At 40.6% G+C, this 13,051-nt stretch overlaps 1 protein-coding gene across 2 annotated transcripts in view; it reads right to left on the bottom strand.

The window, feature by feature from the left end:
- Positions 1 to 13,051, bottom strand: part of tacr1a (tachykinin receptor 1a) — a 52,832-nt gene that overhangs the window by 7,891 nt on the left and 31,890 nt on the right. For both annotated transcript variants that reach the window (XM_024804485.2, XM_076890648.1), the window contains 2 exons: positions 3,310 to 3,460; positions 387 to 583 (listed from right to left, as the gene is read on the bottom strand). In XM_024804485.2, coding sequence (XP_024660253.1) covers positions 387 to 583; positions 3,310 to 3,460 — 348 coding nt within the window. The remainder of the gene's footprint in view (positions 1 to 386; positions 584 to 3,309; positions 3,461 to 13,051) is intronic.

A 13,051-nucleotide genomic window follows, 5' to 3' on the forward strand; every position in this document is an offset into this window, starting at 1 on the left:
CTCACATGCTGCTTCCTGTCCGTCAGGAAGTCAGTGATCCACCGGCAGATGGGATCAGGCACATTCATCTGGTAAAGCTTGCCTCGGAGATGGTCTGGAAGGATGGTGTTGAAGGCAGAGCTGAAGTCCACAAACAGGATCCTGGCGTAGGTTCCTGGGGAGTCCAGATGCTGAAGGATGAAGTGTAGGGCCATGTTAATGGCGTCGTCTACAGACCTGTTGGCTCTATATGCAAACTGTAGGGGATCCAGGAGGGGGGCCGTGAGGGTCTTGAGATGGGAGAGAACTAGGCGCTCAAATGACTTCATGACCACAGATGTGGAACTAATAAGATGCCCTGTTGGTGAAGTAGTTGCATGCATAATGGTTTGGAGGTGCTAACTAACCTGTCATTTAAGCAGCAGTAGATAATGGGGTTGTACATGGTAGAGCTCATGGCCAACCACATGATACCAAGGTAGACCTGCTGGATGTATGTTTCCTCAAACATTTCGGGGAAGAACTGGTGCAGCAGGAAGTAGACATGGTAGGGCAGCCAGCAGATGGCAAAAGTACATACCACCACAATCATCATCTTCACCACCTGTTGAATACATGATTACGCAATTATGTTTTGTAGATTTCTCCAGTGTGAACATGATTCTCAGTCAGATAAAGATTAATGTCAGACCAATTACAAATTGGTATCCTTAAGGAGCCTTAAGGTCATTATTATTAAAATAAGATTTCAGCAAAAATCATCCATTCATCTAAAAAGGAACCCCAGGTTACTCACGATGAATGTATCATGAGTAACTTGGGGTTCATTTTCTTGTTCAATGACACAAAGGAATGGAGGAGCCAGAGATCATTCCATTAACCTCCCAATTGATAGATGTTCTTTGGGCCAAAGCTCATTTAAGATAGAGCAGAAAATTTGTCTGTGGACAGAAGAATCAAAATTCAACATTCATTTTTGGAAAAATGCCTGTGAGAGGAACCATCTGACGTGGTCTCTATTCAAAAGCCTATATTTCTGATGGTATGAGGGTACATAAGTCCCTATGACAGGGGTCGGCAACCTGCGGCTCCCGAGCCGCATGCAGCTCTTTAGTCCTTATAGTGCGGCTCTGCGTGGTTTGGGAAAATAAATTAGAAGCATTTAGCTGAAGTGTATTTTATTTATGTTAGTTCATTTTTAACTTGTAGTTCTAAATTGGAAGATTATTGTGATATTGAAATATAAAAATAAAATTATATTCTATTATTTTTTTCATCGCTCAAAATAAGCGTCACACTCGCGAAAGCCGGTTTACCCGCCGAAACGCCGTGCATTTATCGAGACTTTCAACCCCAGGTAGGCCAATTATGGAGCTTCGGATCCACATTATGTCAGCAGCTGTTCTCCACCGTGAACTATGTTAAAAACAAACGCCACTCACGCCTCACAGATGACAGCTTACAGTCCTGCGTAAAGATGAAAGTGACTTCGTACAGCCCCGATTTGCAGACGCTGTGCGCAGAGATTCAGGAGCAGAAGTCCCATTGCAAACATATCACGGCAGACCCGACGATGTTTCCATGAACATGCTTTTCAGCATCTCTTTACTGACCACTTTTCACACGGTTGCTGTACGCACACAGCCGGCTGTAGCTTTTCAGCTCACAGCCCGACACATACCAACACAACAGCAGAGAGAGCACAGACGTTAAGGCAGCGAGGCGTGATTGCCGCTCAGGTGCGTCCGCCTCCCCTGCAGCGGTGTTGCAGACCACACCTCGCCACACACATTAACCAATTAAAATACATATTTAGGCAGAATTTTGCAAATATCTATTTTTCATTTTTCAGCAGCATAGTGCTTTTTTTTTCCAATTATTTTTTAAAAGTCAGGTCAAGGCTCCAAAAGCCCAAAGGCGATATAAGGGTGGCGGCTCACAACAGTTTTTGTTTGCTACATGGATCATTTTAGTTCAGCTGGGTGTCTTTCCTTTTGTTATATTTCTTTAAGAGTTCAAAATGTGTTAATTACATAAATAAAATGTAATTTTCTCTGTAGCACTTCATGGATTTCATAAGCAACACACCTTAGTTGTTCACACAAAGCATAAAGGTAAAAAACAATATATACAGTGTTATCTTCATTTTAGATGTAGTATAGTAAAGTATTTGCGGCTCCGAGTGTTTTCTTTTGCGTGGAAACCGGGTCCAAATGGCTCTTTGGGTGTTAAAGGTTGCTGACCCCTGCCCTATGACATTGAAAGCTTGCACATTTAATACATTTTATATGTTCTAGTGTGAATTAAATTTGAGTTTTTGCGATTAGCAAATCGCCACATTCTGATTTTATCGATATTTTACACAGTGTAGTAACTTTTGAGAATTTTGAGTTTATAGAGTCATAGATGAACTCAATATGCTGTCTAACACCCAGAGGAAATCCACACAGACACCCCCATTGAGGCTCCCCATGATTAGCAAGAGCAGTTCCCCAAATAAGAGAGTGAGCCAGTAAAACATGTCTCAGAAAACCAGTACTCACAACAGTGTTACAGCAGGTATTGTCAGTTTCCGGCTTCATTTGTTATCTCTTAATGATGAGATTACAAACTGCACTGCATCGATTGTTTCCACTGAGAACTCAGCATTCACCAATGTCATTTTAACAAGACATTGGCCAGCAGAGCCAACAAATCTGTTTGTGCAGAAAATTCTGAGCTACTTTGAAATCTTTCTGGGGCAAAATAAAAATATAATAGATCATGAGACACGGTCAGCGCTGCCAAGACAGACAGTGCTCACTGGCATTTAAGAGAGAATAAACAGATGATAATTTGACACATTAATCACTCTCTATTTTAAAAAATGCCAACTCTAGCATATGCACTGCTAGCATGCTAAACTTTAGCAGAAGTTGGCACTGACCACAAAGAACTCCTGAGGGTGTAGTTATTGAGAATGCAATTAGCTCAGCAGGTTTTGGAGAAATGAAAGTGATCTCATATTTGCTGTTAAAGACGGTGGCTCACCAAAGTGACAAAAGAATTTACCGCGGAGGAGTCGTGGTTTTCTACACCTAATGAGCAAGAAGAAGAGCTAATGGTGAAAAGAGTGGATTAAGAGACTGCAGTTGGTTAAATTAGCAAAAAGTGGTCTGAAAAAAAAAACAGTCTAAGATAGAAGAAAGGACTGAGAACTCAGATTCAGGTGTGTGATGCTATGATGATTTTTTTTATTACACGAGGAGACATCAGTCACATCCTGCTCAGGGCTGCAGAGCACAAAAATATTCTGATTACATTAGTGGTGAAATCCAGTAGGCAGGTTACCTTGCGTTTGGCAGTCAGCTGCTCCTTGTAGCGGTCAGAGGAGTCCCCAGGGATCTCACTGGCCCAGAGTGTCAGTCCCACCACCAGGTAAGCACAACCCATCAGCAGCAGTGGAAATGAATATATGAGGATGACCACACACACGTAGTACCTACAAACACATATTCTATATTATTACAAAAATATTTATCTATTCAAATAAAGTCAATAAGTAAATGCATTTGTAAAAGCAGACACATTGGCATGTATTGCATGGTAAATGGAAAAACTGTAGAGCAGCCAGGATTAAAGTATGACTAACTGACTCCCAGCCACTCCAGCACAAATTAGTCAAGACAAGGCACAAGATGTGATACCATATGCTGAACTCATATGTTTTATCAATCAGTCAACAATTCAATTTCAGTTCAATTAAATTTTATTTATACAGAGCCAAAACACAACAACAGTCGTGTCAAGGTGTTTTATATTGTAGGTTAGACCCTAGAACATAGGTGTCAAACTCTGGCCCGCGGGCCAAATTTGGCCCGCAGCCTAATTACATTTGGCCCGCGAAGCCATACCAAATTACTATTAGAGCTGGCCTACTGGTATTATACAGCTAATATATATATTGTTTAGTATTAAGCTTTGCTTGTTCCATATTCAGGTTTCCAGCAAAACGTATTTGAGTCCATAAGAAAATATTCATTCTTATATCTGGAGGAAGATTTTTTTTTTCAATAAATATTAATGTTAGCCCACGACTTTGTTCCAGTTTTGGCCCACTGTGTATTTGAGTTTGACACCCCTGCCCTAGAATAATACATAGAGTCAACAGCAGTCAATACTCCAGAAACTTGCACTTTGAAGTAGGATTTGGAGCAAGAACTTCATCTTATGCTGCATAACTAACCTGCCCTGGTACCTGTTGGATCAAAAAGTGAAAGAACTGGATTTTGTAATCTGACTTAGTCCTAGACTCTGGCATGCGGGTGCAGAGTCACATAAGTGTACCTTTTGGATGCACTTATTCAGACCAATTCTTTGTGCTGTCCTTGCCTAAAGAGTTTGAAGCTGGCAGCTCTGTTCTTGGAATGGACTCGAAAGCTTTATTTGTATCAACAGACAAAGTAGTGCTCAATTTGTGCATTGTTCCAGAGTGAGGCTTGAAGTGAACCCATTACTACTGTTGGTGAATTAAAATAATTTCCCTTAAAAAAAAAAAAAGGTTATAAGAGTCCATAAGAGTGCAGCTCAAGGAACACCTAAGATGCTGCTCAGTAGCCTCAAACTCCCAGGCCTCTAGTAGAGGACCAGAGATTGAGGAGTACAGACATAGAGATGCAATCGCCCACTTCTCATCAGCCAAAGTAATGGCTATAACTGTCAACCTGCTGAAGTTCAAACTGAGCATCAGATTGGGGAAGAAAGGTGACTTAAATAACTCTAGACTCTGCATGGTTGTTGGTGCCTGACGAGCTGGTCTGAATATTTCAGAAACTGCTGACCTACTGTGACTTTTCCACAAAATCATCCCAAAGTTTACAGAGACTGGTCTGAAAAAGAGGAAATAGCTCCCTGGGTGAAAATGCCTTGTTGGTGTTAGAGCCTGGAGACGAATGGCCAGATAAGAAGGCAACAGCAGCTGAAACAACTTGTTTCTCCCAGTTTATACATACATTTAACAGGAAACAAGATAATGTATAATAGGTCCTGTTTCACAGCTTAAGTTACCTCCTTTGGTTTGCAAGAGTCAGGAGTTGATGTTACAAATATATCTTTTAATGAAATCCTGCCTTCATGCACCACCTGTCTTTCCTTAAATGTTCTTTAATTTATCATGAAACTGGTACGCAGCTGCTGTTAAAGTGAATTGTTAAATGTTGTCATTTTTATGCTTACCACCTCTACATTGTTTCAAACTCTGTGATCAAGGCATTCCTTTGTCCCCCTCCCCAGCCTCTCGATGTTCTGGGGGGAGGCTGTAGTGTTTTATTACAAGCACATCCCATGTGAAGGATTTGGGCTAGAGGCAGGTGATGAGCATTATGCTCCACCGCCTGGTTCTGACCAAGGCTTCCCTCGTTAGTGAGTTAAAGACCGGTTGAAGATGTTCTGTTATGTCTTGTGTTCTTCATGAGGAATAAGTCTCTAAACTAGCGGGGCATATGGAAACACAGACCCAACATTTATTTAGCCATTATATCTCGAGCATGCAGCTATCCGTGAGTTCAGTTTCTTCTTCGCACCTCATATGGGCAACAGCTTTTCTGCATCCTGATTCATGTGTGTGAGACTTTTGTAACATCAGCATCATATTTTTGTTTTGGCGAAAAGCAGGTGATTGTGTCTGACGTCCTGGTGTGTGTGAGTTACAGAGAGGTGTGAAAGTATGTGAGTGAAGCGGTATCCAGCTGGGGCAGACATGATTCTGCAGGTCACCTGCCCAGTGGACAAAAGAAATAAAATAGTTGTGTTGATGAAATATGAATGATAACATGAAGAGTGTTTGGTGTTTCTCAGCCTGAAGCAACTGCAATGCTACTTTCTGTTTTTAAGGAAGGATAGTTTAAAAAAAAAGAAAGACAGAGATGTGTGTTGTTTAAACAGTGATGAGAATAATGAAAACATGATGTGAGAGGTACATAAAACACACACAAACAGAAAATGCATTAACCATACTAACCCTACATGCATGTATATATACAATGAAACTCATGAAGACCAGACAGCATCTTAAGCATGAGATTCTGTTTGTCATCTTGTCCAAGTCACTAGTAAGATGAAAATGATACATAGAGTAGTGGACTGAATATTATAGGAGCACAGATGTTTGCACCACATAGGGAGAAATCAGAATGCTCATGAGGGGTCTTGAATGAGTGAGCTGAGTGAGCTGATTGTTGAGTTTCTGGTGTGTGAAGAAGTTTTAACATGGCGCACATTTGGTTACATGAGAAGAAACTTATTATGTGATGAGACAACAGGGTTATGCTGTATGTTGTGTGTGGCTGATTGGATGAATGTTTGAGATTAAACTGGTTGATGAATTAGGATTGGTATGATTCCCCCCCTCCCGAGATGAAGAACACGTGTCATGATTTAACAAGGCCTTTCCTTTCTTTTCCTGTCTTTTCTTTTCTTTCTTTTATTGTTTTTATTTTGTTACTTTCATAGTGCACTGAAAGTTTTGTTTAATTTCTCTGTCATCTAAGCAGATCTGAACATTGAATAGGAAGAACTACTACATGTTGTTGCGAACGGTTGCAAAGTGAGTTTCTCCAAAATTAAAATGGGCTCAGGAGAAAGCCACTTATTTGGGACAATTAGGAAGCGAGTCCCTTTTTCTATAAGGATTCAACGAGGAAATCCAGTATAAATTTTTTTCTTTTCGAAAGGTCGTCATTTTGCTGAAGGTGGAAACGAAATGCGACGATAGATTCCGCTATCAGCAAAGAAAGAATTAATGAATTAATGATGAGTGAAAATAAAAAAGATGGGGAACTGACTGACTGATAAAAGCTGACAAAAGCTGACAAGAATTGACTGACTTAACACCACTATGTGAACTTAACCCCCACGCTGATGTGACAAAGGTGTGGATGTATCTCTGTGTGTGTCTCTTATTGCAGGAGCAATAGGAGACCACAGGAGGAAACCTGGGTCACATGACTATGTGAACTCTGCAAATTTAACCTTTTTAGTTGTAATTTTTCTGGGTTTTTGAATTTATCAAGGGTGTTATTCACCACCTTGTGTTGCTCACAGAGCTCACTGTGAGAAAGAGTGTATACACCTGCGCAGCGATAACATTTACATTTCTTTTCTACAGTAGAGGATTAATCATGTGATTTGATCATGTGATTTACAGCAGGACACGCAACTTAATGTTTTTCTACTACAGGATTACTGAGTTTTTGTGTGAAGAAAACTGTGGTTACAGGCTATTTGTTGGTGATGAAATTACACTGTGTTGTTGAGAAAATGTTGTGAATGTTACAGGGGAGAAGTGAATACAGTGTGACACATACTGTGTTTAAAACCAGTGTTACTTCTTTTTACAGCAGAGTGTTAACTTTATGACCTTTTACAGTACCTCTGGAATCTGGATGGCCTACGCCTGACCACCAGTATAATGTTGTTTGTTTTTGTTGTTCTAATGTTTGTTTTTCCTTTAAGAGCGCTTGTAAAGGATTCAGCACAGACAGACAAGTGATAATTGAACAGATGTGCAGTGGTTACAGAATAGTTACATGGGGCTCATTATCTGACCACTATTGAACTTATGGTGAGTGACAAACTTAAGGAAAGTCACTGATTACAATGTGGAATGACGTTGAGATTACAATGATTTGGAGCAAATTATGGAAAAAGTAGGGGTTTAATGAGTTTAGAATAAACCTGCAATGATACTTGTCTCTGTGATGCTGAATACTTTATTACACTTATGAGCTACAGTTGGTTGCAAATGTGAAGTTTGTTTTAACTTAAAGACTTTGTCTTCTAGGATACAGGCTCCGGGTGGAGCTGGGAGTTAAATAAGTTTAACATTTAACCACTGACTAATGTTTTGAAACAGAAAAACTTTAAATAAAATGAAAGAGATTCGACGTTGACGTTGAGGAAGATAACTAAGGTGTACGACGTACTCTGCCTTAAATCATCCGCGGAGTTGGAACATGAGAAACTGAGGGATGAAGGGAGTGTGCCAAGCTCCAAAAGTGACAGCGCAGAGGAGGTCCAGCGATGGACTTGTGGTTCTGTGAACAGCACAAATGCCGGTGACTGTGAAATAACTAACAGCACTTTTCCCAAAAATGAAGCCAGTAACTTACTATCCTAAAAGATTAGCTCTAGTTGCTTATGCTTTACCTCCGTGTGTGAGATCAGTATGTGCAACAGCTCAAGCTGTACAATGTTCTGGAAAATAGTTTTATTTTACCCTTTTGACACTGTTAGTTCTACACGAAGTAGATGTCTACTACTGCAGACTAAAATTACATTTCTGTCAGCTGCAAGACACTTGTCTTTAATGTTACTGCTACTCTTACAACCGCACATAACCATAAAGCGGTGCACAATTCTGAATCCGTCAACCCTTTTGCCAACGAAGGAAGAGGGCACTTCTCATGAGTGTAGAGAGCACGTGGAGACGGAGTGTAAGCCAAGAAATGACTTAATAGATGTGCCACTTGTTGAGGGAAAGGTTTGGTTTGTTGATGGTTTGAGCTTTACAACAGCAGAGTGACAGGCTAAAATAGGTTTTATTGTAGTAGACAGCAGAGGTGTGGACTCGAGTCACATGACTTGGACTCGAGTCAGACTCGAGTCATTAATTTTATGACTTTAGACTTGACTTGAAAAAATGTTCTAAGACTTGTGACTTGACTTGGACTTTTACACCAATGACTTGGGACTTGAATTGGACTTGAACCGGTTTACTTGAAAAGACTTGATATTTTACCCCAAATATAAAATTTAACATGCATATTATATAGAGATTGAAAATGTGACGTCATTCACGGGTAGAACCGCAAAGGATTCTGGGAACTCGTGGCAAGCGGTACTAGCGCAGGCTTTCAATTAAAATCAGTTATACAGCGATAAAAAGAAACACAAAAATGTCAAGAAGCTGTTGTATTATTAACTGCAATAGCCGGTCGCATGACAGCCACGAGAAGCCGACGGGTAAAGAGATCGGTTGTTATCGGATTACGTCGTTGAAGAGAAATTGTTCAAGCCATGTTTCCGAAGTAACAAAGACGCGACTGGATTGCAGCCATTCAAAGACCAAATATAACGTCCCAGAACACTCCAGCTCACAGGTTAGTCTCCTCCAAGCATTTACACGAAGGTCAGTGTTTTTTAGTAGTTAATACGTCATTTTTCTTAGCATAATTGGTGATATAGGTTACAAGCAAGTCTGGCGCTGAACAGAAATTGTCGCGCTATGCTTCTTTGTTTATTGTGCATAAATAGTAAATTATCCTGACACAATATTGTGTTTCGCTTCTGTTATTATGGTACACTGACAAAAACATATACTTTTATTCACAGGATAAAACAGGTTTTTTGTATCACTAATTGCCCAGTACGATTACAGCATACAGTATTATTGTCACTGCTACATTTCTGTGATGCTACCAGAAATTATTTCCACTACTAATTAATTACCGTTGAGCTCAAAGGTCCTATTAATAAACGGTTAAGGAATGTGTATTTATGACGACAATTTGTGAGACTGGTAAACTTATGATACGTACGATGGTCTTTCGTTCTACACGGTGCATTTCAAGGTCCTGTACCCATCCGTCGGTAAACTGTACCTGGGCTTGTTGCAGTGACCTGAAGTTACTAAACTTCATGAGTGTATGCACTCACTCCAAGAACCGTATGATTATAAATATGCATATAAATATGCTAAGATGAGATAGCTGACTTCATCTAACTAGCAAATGTTGTCCAGGCTACGTTGGTGATACAGTTTTTTTTAATGTGTATGATATTTTTGTCATGCGATTTTAAAGCTGGTCCTACAACCGCATCCAAGAATAACATGCAGCTTATCTCAGAACTGTCGGTGAAAATTATTCTTGGAGCTAGGTTTAATTGAGCTGCATTTTAAAGAGGTGCAATTTCACAATTTGTGTATATTTTCTAAGTTCACTATTTTGTCATGTGTTGAGAAAAACACAGATTTTAAAATTACACTGTCTAATATTTACATTTAGCATATAACTGCAACATTATTTTTTCGTTTTTTTTTTTTTAAAGACTCGAAAGGACTTGAAATTCAAAGTTTCAGACTTGTGACTTGACTCGGACTTTTACACCAGTGACTTGAGACTCGATTCTGACTTGCCTGACATTACTTGAGACTTGACTTGAGACTTGAGGATAAAGACTTGAGACTTACTTGAGACTTGCAAAACAATGACTTGGTCCCACCTCTGGTAGACAGTGAGAAAGTTATCTGTGCAGGACAATTAGCATGTTTCATATCTGCTCAAGCAGCAGAAATAGTAATTTTTACAGAAGCGTTTAAAGCTGCAGAGAGACAAATTGTGACAATATACACTGATAGCCAATATGCATTTGCTACATTACATTTCTTTGCAGCGCAGTGGGCAAGACAAGGTATGACAGCCTAGAACATGCCAAATTCTTGCAAAATCTGCTGGAAGCAATAATATTGCCCAGTAGAATTGCCATTTGTAATTGTGCAGCACACACATGAGGGAAAGATCCAGTTGCATTAGGGAATGCTTTTGCAGATAAGATTGCAAAAGAGACAGTTTTAGGAGCACATGGCGTTCACATTTTTGCAGTGCAACACCGGCAGACATTGCCTATTATACGAGATGCATTGGCAGACATGCAGGCCCACTGCAGGCCCACCAGCTTGCAGGATGATGTTTATTATCTGTGTGATAAACCAATACTGCCTAAGAATTTATATAGGACTGCTTCTATTTTGAGCCATGGGCCGTGCCATGTCCCAACAGGAGGGATGATGGGAGAAGTAGAGCAACATTTTCATATTCTAGGATTTAATGCTTTAAAAAAAATTGCAGGTCATGTATGATATGTTGCAAGCACAATTCTCAGGGTAATTTGAGACCTAAGAGAGGGAAATTCCCCAGACCCAGTCACCCATTTCAAGTTATTCACAAGGACTTTATAGAGCTGTCCAACTGTAATAACTGTAAGTACTGTCTAGTGATAGTGTGCCCTTTTTCAAAGTGGGAAAGGGAAGCAGATGCCATTCCGGTTGCCAAAAGCAATATGTAAGAATATCGTCCCGGGACATGGGATTCCAGAGACTATTTATAGTGATAATGGCCCACACTTTGTAAATGAAATGATTGGGTTAATGACACAGCATCTAAAACATCATTGTTCATATCACCCACAAAGTGCAGGGTTGTTAGAGAGAACTAATGGGATAGTAAAGCTAAGACTTAGGGAAACAATGGAAGAGACAGGCAGGACATGGTTAGACTGTATAGAATTAGTTAAGATGTGCATGAGGATTACTCCAACATAGAACGGTCTGACACTCTTTGAGATTATATATGGTAGACTATTTAGGGCTCCAGTTTTCAGTAGTGACGATAGAAAAGGAATGTGCTGTGCACCTTCTTGAGCCTGTTGACCCTGAGTGGATTAACAGGAGCGCACTGGTAAATGGTAAATGGCCTGTATTTATATAGCGCTTTACTAGTCCCTAAGGACCCCAAAGCGCTTTACATATCCAGTCATCCACCCATTCACACACTGGTGATGGCAAGCTACATTGTAGCCACAGCCACCCTGGGGCGCACTGACAGAGGCGAGGCTGCCGGACACTGGCGCCACCGGGCCCTCTGACCACCACCAGTAGGCAACGGGTGAAGTGTCTTGCCCAAGGACACAACGACCAAGACTGTCCAAGCCAGGGCTCGAACCGGCAACCTTCCGATTACAAGGTGAACTCCCAAATCTTGAGCCACGATCGCCCCGCCACTGGGACAGAGCAAACCACACCCAGTACCCACATGGGTTTTCAACCAACTACTGGTGGCAGTTTATGAACACAACTGCTCACATAAACAAGAAGACCAATTATTATGCTTGTGATGCCACTGTCTACACATTCTTCTGGGCTGTGGCCAAGGCTGGACTGGGACAAAAAATCGGCCCGGGCATTTTGACTAGAGACCGGCCCACCAGGATAAAGATTGAAAATGTGACGTCATTCAGGGGTAAAACCGCAAAGGATTCTGGGAACTTGTGGCAAGCGGTACTAGCGCACGCAGGCTTTCAATTGAGCTCAGTTACACAGCGATAAAAAGAAACCCAAAAAATGGCAAGAAGCTGTTGTGTTATTAACTGCAATAGCCGGTCGCATGACAGCCACGGGAAGCCGACGGGTAAAGAGATCGTTTTTTTTTATCGGATTACGTCGTTGAAGAGAAATTTTTTAAGCCATGTTTCCGAAGTAAGAGCCGACGGATGGTCTGGATATACCAAATATAACGTCTCAGAACACTCCAGCTCACATGTTAGTCTGCTCCAAGCATTTCCACAGAGGTCAGTCTTCTGTTGTAGTTAATACGTCATTTTTTAAACATAATTGGTGATATAGGTTACAAGCAAGTCTGGCGCTGAACAGAAATTGTCGCGCTATGCTCCTTTATTTATTGTGCATAATTAGTGAATTGTCCTGACACAATATTGCGTTTTGCTTCTGTTATTACCATGGTACATTGACAAAAACATATACTTTTATTCACAGGATAAAACAGTTGTTTTGTATCACTAATTGTCCAGTACGATTACAGCATACAATATTATTGTCACTGCTACATTTCTGTAATGCTACCAGAAATTATTTCCATTACTAATTAATTGCGGTTGAGCTCAAAGGTTATATTAATAAACGGTTAACGAATGTGTATTTATGACGACGATTTGTGAGACTGGTAAACGTACCTTTGTTCGTACGATGGTCTTTCATTCTACACGGTGCATTTCAAGGTCCTGTACCCATCCGTCGGTAAACTGTACCTGGGCTTGTTGCAGTGACCTGAAGTTACTAAACTTCATGAGTGTATGCACTCACTCCAAGAACCATATAATTATAAATCTGAGCGTGGTGAAAGTTGGGCAGCACGCTAACGTCTTTGGTCCACTCTGTGTGCTCGTAAGGGTCTGACCCTTTCACTCCTTTGATTTTTTCCTCGTATCTTTTCTTTGTCTTTTCGTCGAGTCTGTCTTT

Source organism: Maylandia zebra, linkage group LG12, assembly GCF_041146795.1.
Source record: "Maylandia zebra isolate NMK-2024a linkage group LG12, Mzebra_GT3a, whole genome shotgun sequence".
In the NCBI taxonomy this organism is placed as follows: Eukaryota; Metazoa; Chordata; class Actinopteri; order Cichliformes; family Cichlidae; genus Maylandia; species Maylandia zebra.